General features: G+C 38.8%; 1 protein-coding gene across 2 annotated transcripts in view; it reads right to left on the bottom strand.

Annotated features, from left to right (window-relative positions):
• Positions 1 to 247: 247 nt before the first annotated feature.
• VSIG4 (V-set and immunoglobulin domain containing 4) overlaps positions 248 to 22,523 on the bottom strand; it is a 96,485-nt gene continuing 74,209 nt past the window's right edge. Inside the window, exon 7 of one of the 2 annotated variants that reach the window (XM_061410300.1) lies at positions 248 to 1,871. In XM_061410300.1, the coding sequence (XP_061266284.1) occupies positions 1,835 to 1,871 (37 nt within the window). In that variant the 3' untranslated portion in view covers positions 248 to 1,834. Of the gene's footprint in view, positions 1,872 to 12,631; positions 21,742 to 22,523 lie in introns of those variants that run through there. The other variant, XM_061410299.1, reaches the window with a different exon arrangement.

Below are 22,523 nucleotides of genomic sequence, written 5' to 3'. Positions count from 1 at the left end.
ATACTTGTTAGCATTTGCCTTACATATTGAGGTGCTCCTAAGTTGGGTGCATATATAACTATAATTGTTATATCTTCTTCTTGGATTGATCCTTTGATCGTTATGTAGTGTCCTTCTTTGTCTCTTTTCACAAACTTTATTTCAAAGTCTATTTTATCTGATATGAGCATTGCTACTTCTGCTTTCTTTTGGTCTCCATTTGTGTAAAATATCTTTTTGAAGCCCTTCATTTTCAGTCTGTATGTGTCCCCTGTTTTGAGGTGGTTCTCTTGTAGATAACATATACAGGGGTCTTGTTTTTGTATCCATTCAGCCAGTCTTTATCTTTTGGCTGGGGCATCAACCCATTTACATTTAAGGTAATTATCGATAAGTATGATCCCGTTGCCATTTACTTTGTTGTTCTGGGTTCGAGTTTTTAAACCTTTTTTGTATTTCCTGTCTAGAGAAGATCCTTCAGTACTTGTTGAAGAGCTGGTTTGGTGGTGCTGAATTCTCTCAACTTTTGCTTGTCTGTAAAGCTTTTGATTTCTCCTTCATATTTGAATAAGATCCTTGCTGGGTACAGTAATCTGGGTTGTAGGTTTTTCTCTTTCATCACTTTAAGTATGTCCTGCCATTCCTTTCTGGCCTGAAGAGTTTCTATTGAAAGATCAGCTGTTATCCTTATGGGAATCCCCTTGTGTTATTTGTTGCTTTTCCTTTGCTGCTTTTAATATTTGCTCTGTGTTTGATATTCGTTAATTTGATTAATATGTATCTTGAGGTGTTTTGCCTTGGGTTTATCCTGTTTGGGACTCTCTAAGTTTCTTGGACTTGGGTGGCTATTTCCTTCTTCATTTTAGGGAAGTTGTCAACTATTATGTCCTCAAGTATTTTCTCATGGCCTTTCTTTTTGTCTTCTTCTTCTGAGACTCCTATGGTTTGAATTTTGGGATGTTTGACATTGTCCCAGAGGTCTCTGATGTTGTCCTCATTTTTTAAAATTCTTTTTTCTTTTTCCTCTCTGCTTCATTTATTTCTACCATTCTATGTTCCACCTCACTTATCCTATCTTCTGCCTCAGTTATTCTACTCTTGGTTCTGTCCAGAGTTTTTTTTTTTTTTTTTGATCTCAGTTATTGTATTATTTATTATTGATTGACTCTTTTTTATTTCTTCTAGATCCTTGTTAAACACTTCTTGCATCTTCTCAATCCTTGTCACCAGAGTATTTATCTGTAACTCCATTTTGCTTTCAAGATTTTGGATCATTTTTACTATCATTATTTTGAATTCTTTTTCAGGTAAACTCCCTATCTCCTGCTCTTTTGTTTGGTTTGGTAGGCAGTTATCATGTTCCTTTACCTGATGAATATTTCTCTGCCTTTTCATCTTGTTTATATTGCTGTGTTTTGGTGGCCTTTCTGTATGCTGGTTCTTTGTGGTTCCTATTTATTGTGGAGGTTGCTCCCTGTGGGTGGGGTTGGACGAGTGGCTTGTCAAGGTTTCCTGGTTAGGGAAGCTTACGTTGACATTCTGGTGGGAGGAGCTGGATCTCCTCTCTGGAGTGCAGTGAAGTGTCCAGTAGTGGGTTTTGAGGTGTCCATGGGTTTGATGTGACTTTTGGCTGCCTGTACTTTAATGCTCAGGTTTATGTTCTGGCATTGTTAGAGAATTAGCTCGATATGTCTTGCTCTGAAACTTGTTGGTTCTTAAGTGGAGCTTGGTTTCACTGTAGCTATGGAGCCTTTTGGATGAGCTCTCATCAATTAATGTTACCTGGAGTCAGGAGTATTCTGGAGTTCTCAAGTTTGGGATTTAAGCCTCTTGCCTCTGGATTTCAGTCTTATTTTTACAGTAGCCTTAAGACTTCTCCATCCATACAGCACCTATGATAAAACATCTAGGTTAATGGCAAAAAGATTCTCTACAGTGCGGGACACCCAGAAAGGTTCACAGAGTTACATGGGGAAGAGAAGAGGGAGGAGGGAGATCAAGGTCACCAGGAGGAGAAGACAGGGAATCAAGCAGGGAGAGAGCAATCTAGCCAATAATCAATTCTTTATATGCTCTCCACCATCTGGAACACTCAGAGAGGTTCACGGAGCTACATAGAGAAGAAAAGAGGGAGGAAGGAAATAGAGGTGACCAGGAGGAGAAGAGGGGGAGTCAAAAGGAGAGAAACAGATCTAGCCAGTAATCAGTTCCCTAAGTGTTCTCCACAGCCCAGAACACCCAAAGAGATTCACAGAGTTGTGTAGAGAAGAGAAGGGGGATGGAGGAGATAGAGGTGACCTGGGAGAGAAAAAGGAGAGTCAACAGGGGGAGAGAGCAATCAAGCTAATAATCACACTCCTACGTAAAAATGGATACTAAAGATTGGATTCTTAAAGGTGCAAAATTGATAACAAAAAACAAAAAGCAAAGATTAAAAATCTAGATTAGAGGTTAGACTCTCAAAAATACTATATTAAAAATACAAAACAAAATCAATCACAAAATTATAAAAAATATATATGTGAAATTTGCTTTAAAAATAGGGTCTTTTTTTGCAAGGTAATAGTAGGTTATAAAAATGAAAATTAAAGGAGTAATAAGGAATTTAAAAATTAAAAAATGATAATAGCAAAATACATCTTAGAATTTCTCTGGAGCTGTTGAGGGCAGTGTGGTGCCAGTTTAGTTTCAGATAGTTCCTTGTTCCAGCTTATACTTCTTCTCAAGGTCTATAGGCCCCTTCTAGTATAGTCAGTGCTAACTGCAGGGTTTTAATCTGTTGCACCTGTCACTTCGAGAGCAGTTCCCTCTTCTTTGTTTATTTTGACTTCCTCTGTTTCCAAGTCTCTTCAGTGTCTAATTTCCACCCTGACACAAGGGGGCGAAGGTGGTCACTTATTTAGGCTAACTTGTTTAGTTGTACTGTGGGGAGGGAGAAACACTGCAAACAAATATCTCTGGCATGTGTGGGGAGTTCTCGCAGTGTCTCGGCCACACTGGGTTTGCCCCACACTCTCAGTATGTGTGCTTTCCCAGTCTACACTGCCCAGGCTTCAGACTGTTCTGCAGCGGAACTGTCTAAAGTGGGCCCTGGGTTGGGTGCACTTCCCAGTCCTAAGCCACTCAGGTTCAGGTTCTCAGGTACCCCACAAAGGCACAGACTCGGTTGGGCCTGCTTTTTGTGCCCTTCCAAGGTCCAAGCAGCTCAGGCGACCAGGTGCTTGGCGAGCACACTCCCAATTTGGTGGTGCATCTTATCACCTCCCCAGTCCCAGGCACTTGGCTTCCTGGGTGCACCACAAGAGCACTGTCTCAGGTATGCCGTGTGTCTCCTTTGGAGGGCTGATCTCTGATTGCCACCATCCTGGTGGATGTCAACTGTCCAGGATCCCAGGAAGACTGGTTAGTAACTGGGAGCCTACTCACAGTTTGGTGGAGGATGCCATCTCTGGGGCCAAGATTGCCTCTCACCTTCTGGCTCTGGCTGCAGCCTGCCTGCCTCTCTGCCTCCAGTGGGGGAAGGGGCTGATCTGCATTCGGCTAGCTCTCCTCTGGTGTTCGCTCAATCCTTTGTTCTGTGAGCAGGCCAGGCTGTTGTGGGAAAGATCTCTCTCTCTTTTTTTTCTTTTTTCCTCTGGCTATCGCAGTTTGGGTTGCTATCTCACCTTAGCTCCCTCAGATTGTTCTCAGGGCATTCAGGCCTGGTCCCCACCCTAAGTATGCAGCCTAGACCTCCCTGTTCAGCCCCCATTCAGCTCACTGCTGGCAGACTCCAGCGTCTGGGCTACCTCTCCGCTGAGAGTTTCAGCTAGGCGTGTAATCTGTGGGTTTGTTTGTTTGTTTGTTTTTTCCTCCCGGTTATGTTGCCCTTGGAGATTCCAAAACTCTCCACAAACCTGCCGGTGAGAGGGTTTCCTGGTGTTTGGAAACTTCTCCTCTTTCATGACTCCCTCCCCAGACCAGGTCTCTGTCCCTAACTCTTTTGTCTCTCTTTTTATCTTTCATATTTTGTCCTTCCTCCTTTTGAAGAGAATGGGTTGCCTTTCTGGGTGCTTGGTATTCTCTGCCAGGGTTCAGAAGTTGTATTGTGGAATTTGCTCAGCACTCAAATGTTCTTTCCATGAATTTGTGGGGGAGAAAGTGGTCTCCCCGTCCTATTCCTCTGCCATCTTAGGTCCGCCCCCTGATTTGCATTTTTAAAATTTTTTTATTTTAATTTAATTTAATTTAATTTTATTTTATTTTTTTCCCCATGCCTTAAGGTAATTTATTTATTTTTATTTTATTTTATTTTTAAACTTTACATAATTGTATTAGTTTTGCCAAATATCAAAATGAATCCATCACAGGTATACATGTGCTCCCCATCCTGAACCCTCTCCCTCCTCCCTCCCCATACCATCCCTCTGGGTCGTCCCAGTGCACTAGCCCCAAGCATCCAGTATCGTGCATTGAACCTGGACTGGCATCTCGTTTCATACATGATATTTTACATGTTTCAATGCCATTGTCCCAAATCTTCCCATCCTCTTCCTCTCCCACAGAGTCCATAAGACTGTTCCATACATCAGGGTCACTTTTGCTGTCTCGTACAAAGGGTTATTGTTATCATCTTTCTAAATTCCATATATATGCGTTAGTATACTGTATTGGTGTTTTTCCTTCTGGCTTGCTTCACTCTGTATAATAGGCTCCAGTTTCATCCACCTCATTAGAACTGATTCAAATGTATTCTTTTTAATGGCTGAGTAATACTCCATTGTGTATATGTACCATACCTTTCTTATCCATTCATCTGCTGATGGACATCTAGGTTCCTTCCATGTCCTGGCTATTATAAACAGTGCTGCGATGAACATTGGGGTACACGTGTCTCTTTCCTTCTGGTTTCCTCAGTGTGTATGCCCAGCAGTGGGATTGGTGGATCATAAGGCAGTTCTATTTCCAGTTTTTTAAGGAATCTCCACACTGCTCTCCATAGTGGCTGTACTAGTTTGCATTCCCACCAACAGTGTAAGAGGGTTCCCTTTCCTCCACACCCTCTCCAACATTTATTATTTGTAGACTTTTGGATCGCAGCCATTCTGACTGGTGTGAAATGGTACCTCATAGTGGTCTTGATTTGCATTTCTCTGATAATGAGTGATGTTGAACATCTTTTCATGTGTTTGTTAGCCATCTGTATGTCTTCTTTGGAGAAATGTCTATTTAGTTCTTTGGCCCATTTTTTGATTGGGTCATTTATTTTTCTGGAGTTGAGCTGGAGGAGTTGCTTGTATGTTTTTGAGATTAGTTGTTTGTCAGTTGCTTCATTTGCTATTATTTTCTCCCATTCTGAAGGCTGTCTTTTCACCTTGCTGATAGTTTCCTTTGATGTGCAGAAGCTTTTAAGAACTCTCCAGAAAGCAGGAATAAAAGGAACATACCTCAACATAATAAAAGCTATATATGACAAACCCACAGCAAACATTATCCTCAGTGGTGAAAAATTGAAAGCATTTCCCCTAAAGTCAGGAACAAGACAAGGGTGCCCACTTTCACCATTACTATTCAACATAGTTTTGGAAGTTTTGGCCACAGCAGTCAGAGCAGAAAAAGAAATAAAAGGAATCCAAATTGGAAAAGAAGAAGTAAAACTCTCACTATTTGCAGATGACATGATCCTCTACATAGAAAACCCTAAAGACTCCACCAGAAAATTACTAGAACTAATCAATGACTATAGTAAAGTTGCAGGATATAAAATCAACACACAGAAATCCCTTGCATTCCTATACACTAATAATGAGAAAACAGAAAGAGAAATTAAGGAAACAATTCCATTCACCATTGCAACGGAAAGAATAAAATACTTAGGAATATATCTCCCTAAAGAAACTAAAGACCTATATATAGAAAACTATAAAACACTGGTGAAAGAAATCAAAGAGGACACTAATAGATGGAGAAATATACCATGTTCATGGATTGGAAGAATCAATATAGTGAAAATGAGTATACTACCCAAAGCAATCTATAGATTCAATGCAATCCCTATCAAGCTACCAACAGTATTCTTCACAGAGCTAGAACAAATAATTTCACAATTTGTATGGAAATACAAAAAACCTCGAATAGCCAAAGCGATCTTGAGAAAGAAGAATAGAACTGGAGGAATCAACCTACCTGACTTCAGGCTCTACTACAAAGCCACAGTTATCAAGACAGTATGGTACTGGCACAAAGACAGAAATATAGATCAATGGAACAAAATAGAAAGCCCAGAGATAAATCCACACACGTATGGACACCTTATCTTTGACAAAGGAGGCAAGAATATACAATGGATTAAAGACAATCTCTTTAACAAGTGGTGCTGGGAAAACTGGTCAACCACTTGTAAAAGAATGAAACTAGACCACTTTCTAACACCATACACAAAAATAAACTCAAAATGGATTAAAGATCTAAACATAAGACCAGAAACTATAAAACTCCTAGAGGAGAACATAGGCAAAACACTCTCTGACATAAATCACAGCAGGATCCTCTATGACCCACCTCCCAGAATATCGGAAATAAAAGCAAAAATAAACAAATGGGACCTAATTTAATTTTATTTTTTAACTTTACAATATTGTATTGGTTTTACCATATATCAACATGAATCCGCCACAGGTATACACGTGCTCCCCATCCTGAACCCTCCTCCCTCCTCCCTCCCCGTACCATACCTCTGGATTTGCATTTTTAAATAATGAGCAATGATTAGCATCTTTTCATGTGTTTGTTAGCCATCTGTATGTGTTCTTTAGATAAATGTCTGTTTAGGTCTTTTTACTGCTTGTTGATTGGGTTTTTTTTTTTTCTTTCTGGCATTCAATTGTATGAGCTGCTTGTGTATTTTGGAATTTAATCCTTTGTCAATTGTTTCATTTGCTATTATTTTCTCCCATTCTGAGGGCTTTTTACATTTTTTATAAAAGGTAAAAGGGCTTTTTACCTTTTACCTTCCTTGCTGTGAAAAAGCTTTTAAGTTTAATCAGGTCCCACTTGTTTACTTTTGTTTTTATTTCCATTACTCTAGGCGGTGGGTCATAAAGGATTTTGCTTTGATTTATCTCATCGAGTGTTCTGCCTATGTTTTCCTCTAAGAGTTTTATAGTTTCTCATCTTACATTTACGTCTTTAATGCATTTTGAGCTTATCTTTGTGTATGATATTAGGAAATGTTCCAATTTCATTCTTTTACATGTAGCTGTCCAGTTTTCCCAGCACCATTTATTGAAGAATCTGTCTTTGCCCCATTGTATATTGTTGCCTCCTTTGTCAACAATAAGGCACCCATAGGCACATGGGTTTATTTCTGGGCTTTCTATCTTGTTCCATTGATCTATATTTCTGTTTTTGTGCCAGTGCTATACACTCTTGATGTCTGTGGCTTTGTAGTATAATCTGAATCAGGAAGGTTGATTCTTCCAGCTTCATTCTTCTTTCTCAAGATTGACTTGACTATTCAAGATCTTTTGTGTTTCCATATGAATTGTGAAATATTTTTTCTAATTCTGTGAAAAATGTCATTGGTAATTTTCAGGGATCACATTGAATCTGTAGATTGCCTTTGGTAGCAGAGTCATTTTCAAAATATTGATTATTCCTACCAAGGAACACTGAATATCTCTCCATCTGTTTACATCATCTGTGATTTCTTTCATTAGTGTCTTATGATTTTATCTGTACAGTTCTTTTGTCTCCTTAGGTAAGTTTATTCCTAGATATTTAATTCTTTTTGTTGTAATGGTGAATGGGATTCATTCCTTAATTTCTCTTTGTCATTTTTCATTGTTAATATATAGAAATGCAGTTGATTTCTGTGTATTGGTTTTCTATCCTACAACTCTGCTAAATTCACTGATTAGCTCTAGTAATTTTCTGATAGCATCTTTAGGGTTTTCTATGTATAATACCATGTCATCTGAAAATAGTGAGAGCTTTACTTCTTCTTTTCTGATATGGATTCTTTTTATTTATTTATTTCTTCTCTGATTGGTGTAGCTAGGACTTTCAGAACTATATTGATTAACAGTGATGAAAGTGGACACCCTTGTCTTGTTCCTGATCTTAGGGGGCACGCTTTCAATTTTTTCACCATTGAGAATAATGTTTTCTGTGGGCTTCTCATACATGGCCTTTAGTATGTTGAGGTAGGTTCCTTCTATGCCCATTTTTGAAGTTTTACTCATAAATAGGTGCTGAATTTTGTCAAAGGCTTTTTCTGCATCTATTGAGATGATCATATGATTTTTATCTTTCAATTTGTTAATATGGTGTATCACATTGTTTAATTTATATATATTGAAGAATCTTTGCATTCCTGGTATAAACTCAACTTGATCATGGTGTATGAGCTTTTTGATGTGTTGCTGAGTTCTATTTGCTAACATTTTTTGAGGATTTTTTCATCTAGGTTCATCAGTGATATTAGCCTGTAGTTTTCTTTTTTCTGTTGTCTTTGTCTGGTTTTGGTTTCATGGTGATGGTGATATCATAGAATGTGTTTGGAAGTGTTCCTTGTTCAATGACCTTAAGGCATTCTTCTGCTTTTAGATGCTTCTCTTTGATAACTGACTTTTTCTGTTTGTATTTCTTGACCTTAGGCATAGACTTAGGGATCTGCTACTGTTATTCTCTAAATGTTCTTTCTTTTTGTGTCTTGCATCTCTATCACTTTATGTGTGTTTCTGTCTCTAAGACAGATCTCCCCTCTCTGCTGAGACTCCCACATATCCTCAGGTGGTACCAAGCTATAAACATTTATACATTTCTTATAAATACTTACAAAATACTAAGGTTATTTTTCCAAAAGTCAAATTTTTAAAAATGCAAGATTTGCATTCAGTTAGTAGATAAAGGCTGTATACTAAAGTACTATCCACGCTATCTTGCTTTTAATTTCAGCATTTGGGGCCTCTTACCTCTTGCTTTCACCCCTTGTCCCAGTATGTTATCCCAGGTTAACCTTTATCTTGTCAAGTACAAATTGACACTGGCAATGGGCACTTGCCCTCAACTTCTATAAGGATTAACTCATGTGCTGATGAAGCTCCTGACATTCAATACCCCTGAAAGGAGTTCAGCATGGAGAACAGAAATTGAGGCAGGAAACAGAAGGTCCCCCACCCCCCAGTAAAGCAATTGGAGATTCATTCCTTATGGACCAAAACTCTGAATAGCAGGATAATTATGAGAGGAGGCTAGGCCCTGCTCAGACCACATATTTCTTGTTCTTGACATCAGGAGACCTCCTTGACCACACATACACAGAAAGGCTCTTTGGAAGCCAAAGGGGAATTATGTCAAGGGATGTTCTACCCAGATGCTTTTTCAGTAAAATCCACCTTGGCTAAGAGATGCATGCACACAGATGAGAGGTCCTGATGTGAAATGAAAATATCTCCTGCCATATTAATAAATAAGAAATGTCATAGCCATCAGCGATTTCTCGTCTCCAAATGTGAATTAGGGCTCCCAAAATTGTGATCCAGCAAATGCTGCCACCACTACCACCTCATGGTGATTGCTGAGGAGCTGGGGTGATGCAAGAAGCAGGGTGAACAAGGAAACAGGTTTGGCCCCAGATAGCTGAGGTGCATATGACAAGAATGAATTTAGTGAGCCCAGACTTGTATCTTCCTATACATAGAATGCTACATTCCTTAACTTGATACTTGATCTTTGATGTTCAGACTGCCTGCCCCCTCTGTTACAAACTAACTTGACTCCCTCTCCTTCCTCTTTGGAGCAGTTTTCTGGGCTCAGAGTCCTAAACATTCCCAACAAATAAAATAACTCTCTAATTTCAGGTTGTGACTATATTTTTTAGTTAACACTGAGATATACCAAATATGGACTGTGACTCAGGCAAATCAAAATGATTGGCCAAATGAAACAAAGAAGATATGCTCCATAGAAGTAATTGAAACTGCTGCAAGGGCACAACTCAGTGACTTTCTCTCACTGAATTCACCCATGTGCTTATCCACATGTACTGTACTTTTTTCCCTCTTATTAAGTACTTTACTATCTTCACTACTTTCTATTATAGTGGAAATTCTTTTCTGCAAAGCCAAAGGGCCAGGGCCTTTGTCACTGACCCCTGGTCTAGTGGCTAGGATCTGGTGCTTTCATGGCTGTGACCCAGCCCAATCTCTGGCTGGCAACCCAAGCACCTCTCCAAGCCATTGCAGGCTGAGGCCACAGGAGATCAAATGAGGTACTCTGTGCTCCAGTAAACTGTCAGGATGGGTCTTTCAGCTCAGTTCAGTCGCTCAGTCATGTCCGACTCTTTGCGACCTCATGAATCACAGCATGCCAGGCCTTCCTGTCCATCACCAACTCCCGGAGTTCACTCAGACTCACGTCCATCGAGTCGGTGATGCCATCCAGCCATCTCATCCTCTGTTGTCCCCTTTTTACTCCTGCCCCCAATCCCTCCCAGCATCAGAGTCTTTTCCAAAGAGTTTACCCTTTGCAAGAGGTGGCCAAAGTACTGGAGTTTCAGCTTTAGCATCATTCCTTCCAAAGAAATTCCAGGGCTGATCTCCTTCAGAATGGATGGGTCTTTAGCTAGTTAGATATTTTCAGGAGCTGATTTTATGAGCCAGGTTATTGTATCTCCTCATATCTAGAAAAGCACTAAAATTCTTCATGGTGACACTATTCCTTGGGATTAATAAAGTTTCATGAGACTAGTAGAAACCTTCTGGAAAAATATGTGCTTGTTTGCATGTATTCCCTTTTCACCAAAATCACACATGTACTGACCTTTCCGCCTACCTCTTTGGAGAAGTTTGTCAGAGCTATCTGAGGTACTATCTCCCAGGCTGAAGTCCTCATTTTGCCTCAAATAAAACTTAACTCGCAATTCTCACATTATATGTTTTTTAATGTTGGCAATATCTTGGTTTAAGCTGCTCCCCCCGCTACTAACACCATCCTCTTTTCATTTCATTGCACCTATACGAGTATTTGGAGGATTAATTTGAAGTCCTGTGTTCTCCAGAAAGCATTCCAGGATACTGAAAAACATGATTGCAGTTAGCATGGAATCTTAGAATGTCTTTTAACTGGTCATTTAGAATTCAGAGATAGATATCTTTTCAATTCTATCTTAACTTTTATCAAGAGCAGATACACTTCTCTGGTGGTAGTCACATAGTTTTAGCACAACACTTAGATATACATTATAGTGAACTGTTTTTCCAAATCTAAGCAAATACCTGTTTGACAACAGGTAACATTACTTGAATCTGGAATGAATGATGTCAGCCCACAAGGTAGACTTTAGCTGGTGAAACAAAAATCAACAAAGCCAAAAGCTGGTTCTTTGAAAGGATAAATAAAATTGACAAACCATTAGCCAGACTCATCAAGAAACAAAAGGAGAAAGTCAGATCAATAAAATTAGAAATGAAAATGGAGAGATCACAACAGACAACACAGAAATACAAAGGATCATAAGAGACTACTATCAGCAATTATATGCCAATAAAATGGACAACGTGGAAGAAATGGACAAATTCTTAGAAAAGTACAACTTTCCAAAACTGAACCAGGAAGAAATAGAAAATCTCAACAGACCCATCACAAGCATGGAAATTTAAACTGTAATCAAAAATCTTCCAGCAAACAAAAGCCCAGGTCCAGACAGCTTCACAGCTGAATTCTACCAAAAATTTAGAGAAGAGCTAACACCTATCCTACTCAAACTCTTTCAGAAAGTTGCAGAGGAAGGTAAACTTCCAAACTCATTATATGCGGCCACCATCATCCTAATACCAAAACCTGACAAAGATGCCACAAAAAAAGAAAACTACAGGCCAATATCACTGATGAACATAGATGCAAAAATCCTTAACAAAAGTCTAGCAATCAGAATCCAACAACACATTAATAAGATCATACACCATGACCAAGTGGGCTTTATCCCAGGGATGCAAGGATTCTTCAGTATCCACAAATCAATCAATGTAATACACCACATCAACAAATTGAAAAATAAAAGACATATGATGATCTCAATAGATGCAGAGAAAGCCTTTGACAAAATTCAACACCCATTTATGATAAAAACTCTCCAGAAAGCAGGAATAGAAGGAACATACCTCAACATAATAAAAGCTATATATGACAAACTCACAGCAAACATTATCCTCAAGGGTGAAAAATTGAAAGCATTTCCCCTAAAGTCAGGAACAAAACAAGGGTGCCCACTTTCACCACTACTATTCAACATAGTTTTGGAAGTTTTGGCCACAGCAATCAGAGCAGAAAAAGAAATAAAAGGAATCCAAATTGGAAAAGAAGAAGTAAAACTCTCACTATTTGCAGATGACATGATCCTCTACATAGAAAATCCTAAAGGCTCCACCAGAAAATTACCAGAGCTAATCAATGAATATAATAAAGTTGCAGTATATAAAATCAACACACAGAAATCCCTTGCATTCCTATACACTAATATGAGAAAATAGAAAGAGAAATTACGGAAACAATTCCATTCACCATTGCAACAAAAAGAATAAAATACTTAGGAATATATCTACCTAAAGAAACTAAAGATATATATATATATATATATATATATATATATATAACTATAAAACACTGGTGAAAGAAATCAAAGAGGACACTAATAGATGGAGAAATATACCATGGTCATGGATCGGAAGAATCAATATAGTGAAAATGAATATACTTCCCAAAGGAATCTATAGATTCAATGCAATCCTTATCAAGCTACCAACGGTATTCTTCACAGAGCTAGAACAAATAATTTCGCAATTTGTATGGAAACACGAAAAACCTAGAATAACCAAAGTAATCTTGAGAAAGAAGAATGGAACTGGAGGAATCAACCTGCCTGACTTCAGGCTCTACTACAAAGCCACAGTCATTAAGACAGTATGGTACTGGCACAAAGACAGAAATATCGATCAATGGAGCAAAGTAGAAAGCCCAGAGATAAATCCACGCACCTATGGACACCTTATCTTTGACGAAGGAGGCAAGAATATACAATGGAGAAAAGACAATCTCTTTAACAAGTGGTGCTGGGAAAACTGGTCAACCACTTGTAAAAGAATGAAACTGGAACACTTTCTAACAGCATACACAAAAATAAACTCAAAATGGATTAAAGATCTAAACATAAGATCAGAAACTATAAAACTCTTAGAGGAGAACATAGGCAAAACACTCTCTGACATAAATCACAGCAGGATCCTCTATGACCCACCTCCCAGAGTAATGGAAATAAAAGCAAAAATAAACAAATGGGATCTAATTAAAATTAAAGGTTCTGTACAACAAAAGAAACTATAAGCAAGGTGAAAAGACAACCTTCAGAATGGGAGAAAATAATAGCAAATGAAGCAACTGACAAACAACTAATCTCAAAAATATACAAACAACTCCTGCAGCTCAATTCCAAAAAAATAAACGACTCAATCAAAAAATGGGCCAAAGAACTAAATAGACATTTCTCCAAAGAAGACATACAGATGGCTAACAAACACACGAAAAGATGCTCAACATCACTCATTATCAGAGAAATGCAAATCTAAACCACAATGAGGTACCATTTCATGCCAGTCAGAATGGCTGTGATCCAAAAGTCTACAGTACTTTGGCCACCTCATGCAAAGAGTTGACTTATTGGAAAAGACTCTGATGCTGGGAGGGATTGGGGGCAGGAGGAGAAGGGGACGACAGAGGTTGAGATGGCTGGATGGCATCGCTGACTCGATGGATGTGAGTCTGAGTGAACTCTGGGAGTTGGTGATGGACAGGGAGGCCTGGCATGCTGCTATTCATGGGGTCACAAAGAGTTGGACACGACTTAGCGACTGAACTGAACTGCAAATTCTACAAGCAATAAATGCTGGAGAGGATGTGGAGAAAAGGGAACCCTCTTACACGGTTGGTGGGAATGAAAACTAGTACAGCCACTATGGAGAACAGTGTGGAGATTCCTTAAAAAACTGGAAATAGAACTGCCATACGACCCAGCAATCCCACTGCTGGGCATACACACTGAGGAAACCAGAATTGAAAGAGACACGTGTACCCAATGTTCATTGCCGCACTGTTTATAATAGCCAGGATATGGAAGAAATCCATCAGCAGATGAATGGATAAGAAAGCTGTGGTACATATACACAGTGGAGTATTACTCAGCCATTAAAAAGGATACATTTGAATCAGTTCTAATGAGATTGTTGAAACTGGAGCCGATTATACAGAGTGAAGTAAGACAGAAAGAAAAACACCAATACAGTATACTAACACGTAAATATGGAATTTAGAAGGATGGTAACGATAACCCTGTATGCGAGACAGCAAAACAGACACAAATGTATAGAGCAGTCTTTTGGACTCTGTGGGAGGTGGAGGCGGGGGATGAATTGGGAGAATGGCATTGAAACATGTATAATATATAAGAAACGAATCACCAGTCCAGGTTTGATGCATGATACATGATGCTTGGGGCTGGTGCACTGGGATGACCCAGAGGGATGGTATGGGGAGTGAGGTGGGGGGGGGGGGTTCAGGATTGGGAACACGTGTACACCCGTGGTGGATTCATGTTGATGTATGGCAAATCCAATATTGTAAAGTAATTAGCCTCTAATTAAAATAAATAAATTAAAAAAAATCCCCACTAAAAAAAAAATTGAATCAATGGTCAATTAAATAATCAATTGCCTTATCAGGTAATCATCTCAAGTTTATCAGAATATTAGCAAATCTGTTACAGTAGGCAGGTAGCTAGATATGAGCAGAGAAAGGGCGTCAGGGGACAGGTAGCAAGAAACCATGCATCTTGTAAACAACAGGGATCCATGGGCAGACAGAAGTAGGAACCTCCATATTGACAAGAAACCATACATTTTGGGTGATAAGTGTCCTAGAAGAAAGTCAGGAATCTCCTGTGTCAGAATGTAATCTGTTGTTCATTATACTCTCATTACAATAAAATTAGCCTTGCAGATAAGAAGTACCTACCAATTGTGCACCAACACAGGGAAGCCTGGTGGGCTACAGTCCATGGGGCACAAAGAGCTGGAAACAACTCAGTGACTGAGCATATACACAGGCTCACACAATCAGCCTACCAAAGAAACCCAGGGCAGCTACTCTCTGTCTGCCTGTTCTCCCTCTGAGAGCATATTTTTGCTTAAATAAATCCTCACTTTACTTTCTTGACTTCACTGTCTGGGCTCTGAGTTATTTCTGTGACAGGGCAAGAACCTAAAATTCACTGGAACAGATTGAGCTATGGTATTGAGTACATACTATGTGCCAAGTACTGAACTGGGAAATGTCACATACCCTTTTCATATAACTTTCACAACAGCCCTGAGAATAATTTCCCACTTATAGGATGAGATAATCCTTAAGACTTCCATACAAAATCATTGTTACATGCCAGAGCACTTCCCATGGAGGAGGGTCTCACCAAGGATCAATCCTTGATTAGAAATATCCAAAGCAGGGCAGAGTTGAATTCTCTGTATAGTGCCAGAGCTTTGTGCCCTTTTCTACCAAAAGGTCTACAGACTTAGTCAGTGCCTTATTATAAATTAGGACAAAGATAGGTAGGGAATCTTAGGGTAATCTCTTTAATGTGAAATCAGTAAAAGGGCTTGGGTTTTTAACAAAAGTGTTTTATAGTCAATTAGCTACCTATACCTTTATATATAAGAATATATACTATATATATCTATATGCATGTTAGTCACTCAGTCATGTCTGACTCTGAAACCCCATGGACTGTAGTTCACCAGGATCCTCTGTCCATGGAATTCTCCAGGTAAGAATACTGAAGTGGATTACCATTCCCTTCTCCAGGGGATCTTCCCAACCCAGGGATCGAACCCAGGTCTCCTGCATTACAGGCAGATTCTTTACTCTCTGAGCCACCAGAGAAGAAACCAGCAAGGTCATATACATCTATATTTACATCTATATCCATATTTACAGCTATATCTATATAGAGATGAGGATCCTTAAATATGAGGTTCATGTCCTTTGACTCTATATTTTCACTTCTAGGATTCTATCATAAGGAAGTAATCTGACAAAGATGTATGTACCAGAATATTCATTGCTGCAGAGGTTATATTTTTGCCAATTCAGCAGACTGGGGACTGGAGATAGAAATTCAGTTATAAAAAATAAAGTTATTTTTCCTACTTACACACATTTATGGATTTACTGAAATTCATGCTTGAATAGGTACTTGATAGATTTATAAATTGATATATAGATATCTATATCTAGATATCTATAGAGATGAATGTTTATAATGGGCCACGTTAAATGTTCCAGGGAATGTCTAAATAAATATGATATAGCTATAAGAGATGCTATTTAACCATTAAAAGTCATGACTTTAAAGAATATTTAGTAAGATGGGAAAATGTCACTTTTTTGGTGTTAAGTGAATAAAAGAAGACAAAACACAGTTATGAAGCTTATAATCCCAATTAAGAAAATCAACCATTGCACACACACAGGAAAAAGGTAAAAAATGTCTTTAAAAAGTTAGCTGTGTTTACTTCTTGATTCTAAAATTGTGGATTTTTTTCCTCTGCATATATTTAATTCTCCACACTTTTAAAGTTTTCTATTCTGAACATGTTTTACTTTTATAATAACAAAGAAAAAGTGTTTTACAAAAAAGAAGGTTTGTATGTGTATGTTTCCTTGGGAGTGGGGATAGAAGAACACCAATGGGAGATAAGGAAAATAAATGGTACTTTCAGCTAGGGGGACAAGGAGCTAGAAGAGAAGGAATGCAGTCAAGGTTAGGATAGCCTATTGAAAGATGGGTTTCGCTATTTAGAAGAATTGTTGCTCCTTTGTTGGTGTTCAGAAGGAAATTAGAACCTGAAGTGTCTGTATTGGAAGCAAAAGTTCTGTGTTGATATGTTCTATAATGGTGGGAGTTGGAGGAGAGGGGTCATGTGCAAAGCAGTAGCAGTGGGAAGTAAAGTGAAGGAGTTTCAATTCAACCTTAGAGCAGGAATTTGGTTTTAATCCTTCCACTCCCACTCCCAATCCCATGGCCCTGCAATAGACCTGACACAGAATAAACTGCTCAGTGTTTCAGTGTTTTTTGACTGGACTTCTGAGTGGCAGAGATCGAGGCCCTTCTACCTAAAGATTTCCATCTAGGCTTTTCTTTTACATCACTGACTTCTTTTGTTTTAAGGGAGCCTGCATCTTTATAAAGGCAAATTCAGTGGCTATCATAATTTATTTTTCAGCTTATTTTTTATTATATAAATATTATATATTTATTATAGACAAATGAAAAAATACAGGTAAGCAAATCCACAGAAGATGTAAAATAAAACTATCTAAATTTCCACCACCGCCACAACCACATAAAGATAACTGTGTAAACATTTCAGTGTACATCCTTCCAGACATTTTTCTCTGTGTATATTTACCCTTATAATTCAATTATGTGTTTTGTAACCATGTCTTTTCACTTAACAATTTAACACAAACCACTTTTCAGGTTATTTTTATTTTGGGATCTTTAAAAAAATTTTTTTTAGCTACTCACATAATATTTTAATGTATTGTTCTTTCAAAAATTTAAGTATATAAAATTTACAGGTAAGATTAATATCTTCTTTAATCAGCAGTCCCATCTTATCTTAGTCTTGGTCCCCTCCCCCACCCCTCAGAAATAACCACTATTATCATAGTATGTATATCTTCTTACAGGTGGTTCTCTAAAGATTTATGTGTAAGACATTATTTTGGTGATATACATGGTGTTTATTATCAACATAAATTGTGACATACTGTACATATTAGTCTGCAATTTACTTTTTTCACTCAAAATCATGACTTCAATATCTAAACACATCTCATTTCATTAAGCTGATGTGTGGTATCATGTAGTAGAGATGCACCATTGTTTATTCAACTATGTCACTTATTGATGTAAGTTTAAGTTGTTTTCAATCTTTCACTGTTACAAACAGCACTGAAATAAATATGCTTGGCAAGACTCCTTGTGCACATGTGTACAAATGTTCCTTTAGGATAGATATGAGGAGAGTAATTAGTATGTCATGGGATGCATAGCCCTCAGCTTCAATAATTAACACATGGCCAAACTTGTTTCATTTATACTCCACTTCCCCATATATATTAGATTATTTTAAAGTGAATTATATAATTTGGATGCCTATTTTAACATTTAGTGTATGTTGAAAAATCCCTTCCAAAATGACTGAACCAATTTAGATTCTCATTAGCAGTGCATGAGATTATTTTCAACAAGTTTGCCAAACTTGAAATTATCAAACTTTATTTTTTGGTGATTAGAAGTAGTATTTTATTATTGTTTTAATTTGCATTTCCCTGATTAGTAGTAAAATTGCCCAATTTCAAGTTATTATATGAAATATCTTTTCATATATTTGTTGGTGTATTTAATGTTGTCCTAGAGGACTCTTGAACTATCATCATTTCTTACATTTTTTTTCTTTTTTAAAAATTACTTATTTTTAATTGATTGATGATTGCTTTATAATATTGATTTAATTTCTGTTATACATCAGCATGAATTAACCATCTGTGTACACTCTTTTTTTAAATTCTGTTCCACTGCAGTGATTTCTTCCATTTTGTCTTCCAGCTTGTTCTTCATTTATTTTTATTTTATTTTTTTAGCTATCATTCCTTTTAGGATATTTTTCATTTTAGTTATGGTATTCTGCAACTATCTTTGTTTGTTCCTTATGTCTTCTAGCCCTTTGTTCGGAGAAGGCAATGGCACCCCACTCCAGTACTCTTGCCTGGAGAATTCCATGGATGGAGGAGCCCATTGGGCTGCCATCTATGGGTTCACACAGAGTTGGACACAACTGACGCGACTTAGCAGCAGCAGCAGCAGCCCTTTGTTAAACATTTCTCATATCTTCTCAGTCTGTGTATCCATCTTTTTCCAAGATCTTGAATCATCTTTATTATAATCACTCTGAATTCTTTTTCAGGTAGATTGCCTATCTCTACTTCACTTAGATATTCTTCTGGGGTATTATCTTATTCCTTCATCCATAACATATTCCTCTGCTGTCTCATTTTGTCTAACTTTCTGAGTTTTCAGTCCCAAGCTTCAGGATAATAGTTCCTCTTGCATCTGGTGTCTTCACTCCAGTGGATGAGACTGGTCTAAGAGGCTTGTGCAGGCCTCCTGGTTGGGAGGGACTGGTGCCTTCCCATTGGTGAGTGTAACTGGGTCTTTTCCCTCTGGTGGGAAGAGCCATGTCAAGTGGTGTTTAGAGAAAGCTGTGGGCTCAGGAAAACTTTAAGTAGCCTGTCTGATGATGAGTGGGGCTATATCCCTGCCCTGTTGATTGTTTGGCCTGAAGCACCCCAGCACTGGAGCTTAATGTCTAGTGTTAGTTGCTCAGTCATGCCTGACTCTTTGTGACCCCAGGGACTGTAGCCTGCCAGGTTTCTCTGTATATGAGATTCTTCAGGCAAGAATACTGGAGTGGGTTGCCATTTCCTTCTCCAGTGGATCTCCCTGACACAGGGATTGAATCAGGTCTCCTGCATTGCAAGCAGATTCTTTACTATATGAGCCACCAGGGAAGCCCTCAGCACTGGAACCTATAGGCTATTGGGTGGGACCAGGTCTAGGAATCAAAATGGCAGCCTCCAGGTTAGCTCATGGCAGCAAGTACTCTCCAGTATCTCTGCCACCAGTGTCCTGGTCCCTTCAGTGAGCCACAGCTATCCCTACTCCCTAGGAAATCCTCCAAGTTCACCATGTAGGTCTGGCCAAGGATTTTATGAAGTCACTACTTTTCCCCTGGGTTTCAGTACACATGAGACATTGTGTGCACTCTCTGAGAGTGGAGTTTCTACTTGCCCAGTCCTGTTGAATTCCTGCTACCAAGCTTCACTGACCTTCAAAGCCAAATGCTCTGGAAGCCCTTCCTCTTGATTTCAGACTCCCAGGTTGGGAAGCCTGATGTGGGGCTTAGAACTAATTCCTGTGGGAGAACTTCTGCAATAAGGTTCTTTTCCAGGTTGTGGGTCACCCACCCGGTGGGTATAAGATTTGACTGTTTCACAAATGAACCTCTCCTACCATCTCATTGTGGCTTCTTCTTTGTCTTTGAAAGAAGAATATCATTTTTGGTAGGTTCAAATATTTTTTGCTGAAGGTTGTTTTGCAGGTAGTTGTGATTTTGATGTTTTTGTGAGATAACGTGAGCTCAGGTTTTTCTACTCTACCATCTTGTCCTCAGACCTGGTGTCCCAAACTAGAACAGCACCATCCTGTTGATCATGGGTCTTCATGGGGTGCAGTCAAGACTGATCTTGATACCAAGGTCACAGTCTTGGAGAGGCATCCATCCTCAGGTCCAAGCCATAGCAGCCCCAGCAGATCTTCTATATATTCTATATATTTAACAAACACTTGTTTTTCCCTTTCTGTGAAATATCTATTCAAACCCTTTGTTGATATTTCCATTTGGATTTCTCTTTTTTTAAATCACATTTAAGGTTTATATATAAAACACCACTGAATAAATACTTAATGTGTTAGCATTTTGAATGTTAAGAGGCAAGTGAACTTTTCTTAGCATCTGTTGATTCTTTTTTTCAACTATTTCAGCTACTTTTTGAGAGCCTGTTATCTTTCAGTCTCTAGAATATATAATGTTGAACAAAAGAGGACATGGGAGCCTGGTCTTCTGTAGTCCATGGAGTTGCAAAGAGTTGAACAGGACTTAGTGACTGAACGGCAACAACAAAAGAGATAATTCCTGCCCCCATGAAAATTATGATTAGTTAAATGGGATAGATAAATATTAATTAAATGACCATACATGCACTCATGATAAGTTGCTTCAGCTGTGTCCGACTTTTTGCAACCCCATGGATCATAGTCTGCCAGGCTCCTCTGTCGATGTGCTTGTGTGCTTAGTTACTCAGTCATGTCTGACTCTTTGAGATCCCATGGACTGTAGTTCACCAGGCTCCTCTGTCCATGGGGATTCTCCAGGCAAGAATACTGGAGTGGGTTGCCATTCCCTTCTCCAGGGGATCTTCACAACCCAGGGATCAAACCCAGGTCTCCTGCATTGCAGGCCAATTCTTTACCATCTGAGCCATGAGGGAAGCTCTGTCTATATATATATTGTTGCTGTTCCCTAAGTCATTGTCTGACTCTTTGCAACCCCATGGACTGCAGCATGCCAGACTTCCCTGTCCTTCACCATCTCCCAGAGTTTGCTCAAATTCATGTCCATTGAGTCAGTGATGCCATCCATCTGTCGTCCCCTTCTCCTCCTGCTTTCAATGTTTCCCAGCATCAGGGTCTTTTCCAATGAGTCAGCTCTTAGCATCAGTTGGCCAAAGTATTGGAGCTTCAGCTTCAGCATCTGTCCTTTCAATAAATATTTAGGGTTGATTTCCTTTAGGATTGACTGGTTTGATTTCTTTGCTTTCCAAGGGACTCTCAAAAGTCTTCTCCATCACAATTCAAAAGTATCAGTTCTTTGGCACTCAGCCTTCTTTATGGTCCAACTCCCATGTCCATACATGACTACTGGAAAAATCATATCTTGACTATATGGACCTTTATATAAATAGTTACAAATAATTATAAGTTCTATGAAAGAAAAGTACCTTGACTAAAAGGATTGAGGAATCCAAGTTGGTGGGCCACTGGATAGGCTGCAATAGAGAAATGATGAGTAGTAGTGCTCCCATTCAAGCAGCCAGGACCAATTGGAAAGGATCTCTCATCCCCTAAAGGCTATTCAGTCTGCTTGAAAAGTATTGCTTTTTGAAATATAGTTAACTATAAAAGCACTGCTGCTGCTGCTAAGTCGTGTCAGTTATGTCTGACTCTGTGCGACCCCATGGACTGCAGCCCACCAGGCTCCTCTGTTCATGGGATTCTCCAGGCAAGAACACTGGAGTGGGTTGCCATTGCCTTCTCCGATAAAAGCCCTGGCTGAATAGATAATCTAGCACTTAATTATTAATCTTTGGTCAAAAATGAGGCAAAGACTATCCTCTGTATCCCCAGGACAAGTCCACTACCAAAATCCTTCTAGGAAAACCAGCAGAAATAGATGATAGGTAGATCAAGTATTTTCTGAAGAAACTAGGGAAACTATGAATTCCTACTTGTGGGAATCCAGTAGGACTGTGCACTCCATTATAGCATTATCAACATGAGCAAGACCAATAACAGTAGCAACATCAAAACTCAGAGCAATAGCAAGAATATCCAGATCCATGAAAACAAGTGCAACAATATAAACAAGAACAACATTAATCACATCAACAGGCAGTGTAAGGACAGAGAATAATAAGAACACCTCAGACTTTTTTGTACTTATTCTTTCAAGAAGACAGTAAGATCACGCTTAAGGATGCTTGCCTCTTCTGTATGCTCTGCAGTAAGAAACCACCTTCAGCCTCAAGAAACATGGAATGGAGGACTAAGT

This window comes from Bos javanicus, chromosome X, assembly GCF_032452875.1.
Source record: "Bos javanicus breed banteng chromosome X, ARS-OSU_banteng_1.0, whole genome shotgun sequence".
NCBI classification, from domain to species: Eukaryota; Metazoa; Chordata; class Mammalia; order Artiodactyla; family Bovidae; genus Bos; species Bos javanicus.
Note: the sequence above shows the minus strand (reverse complement) of the source record. Positions and strands in the feature narration are given on the sequence as shown.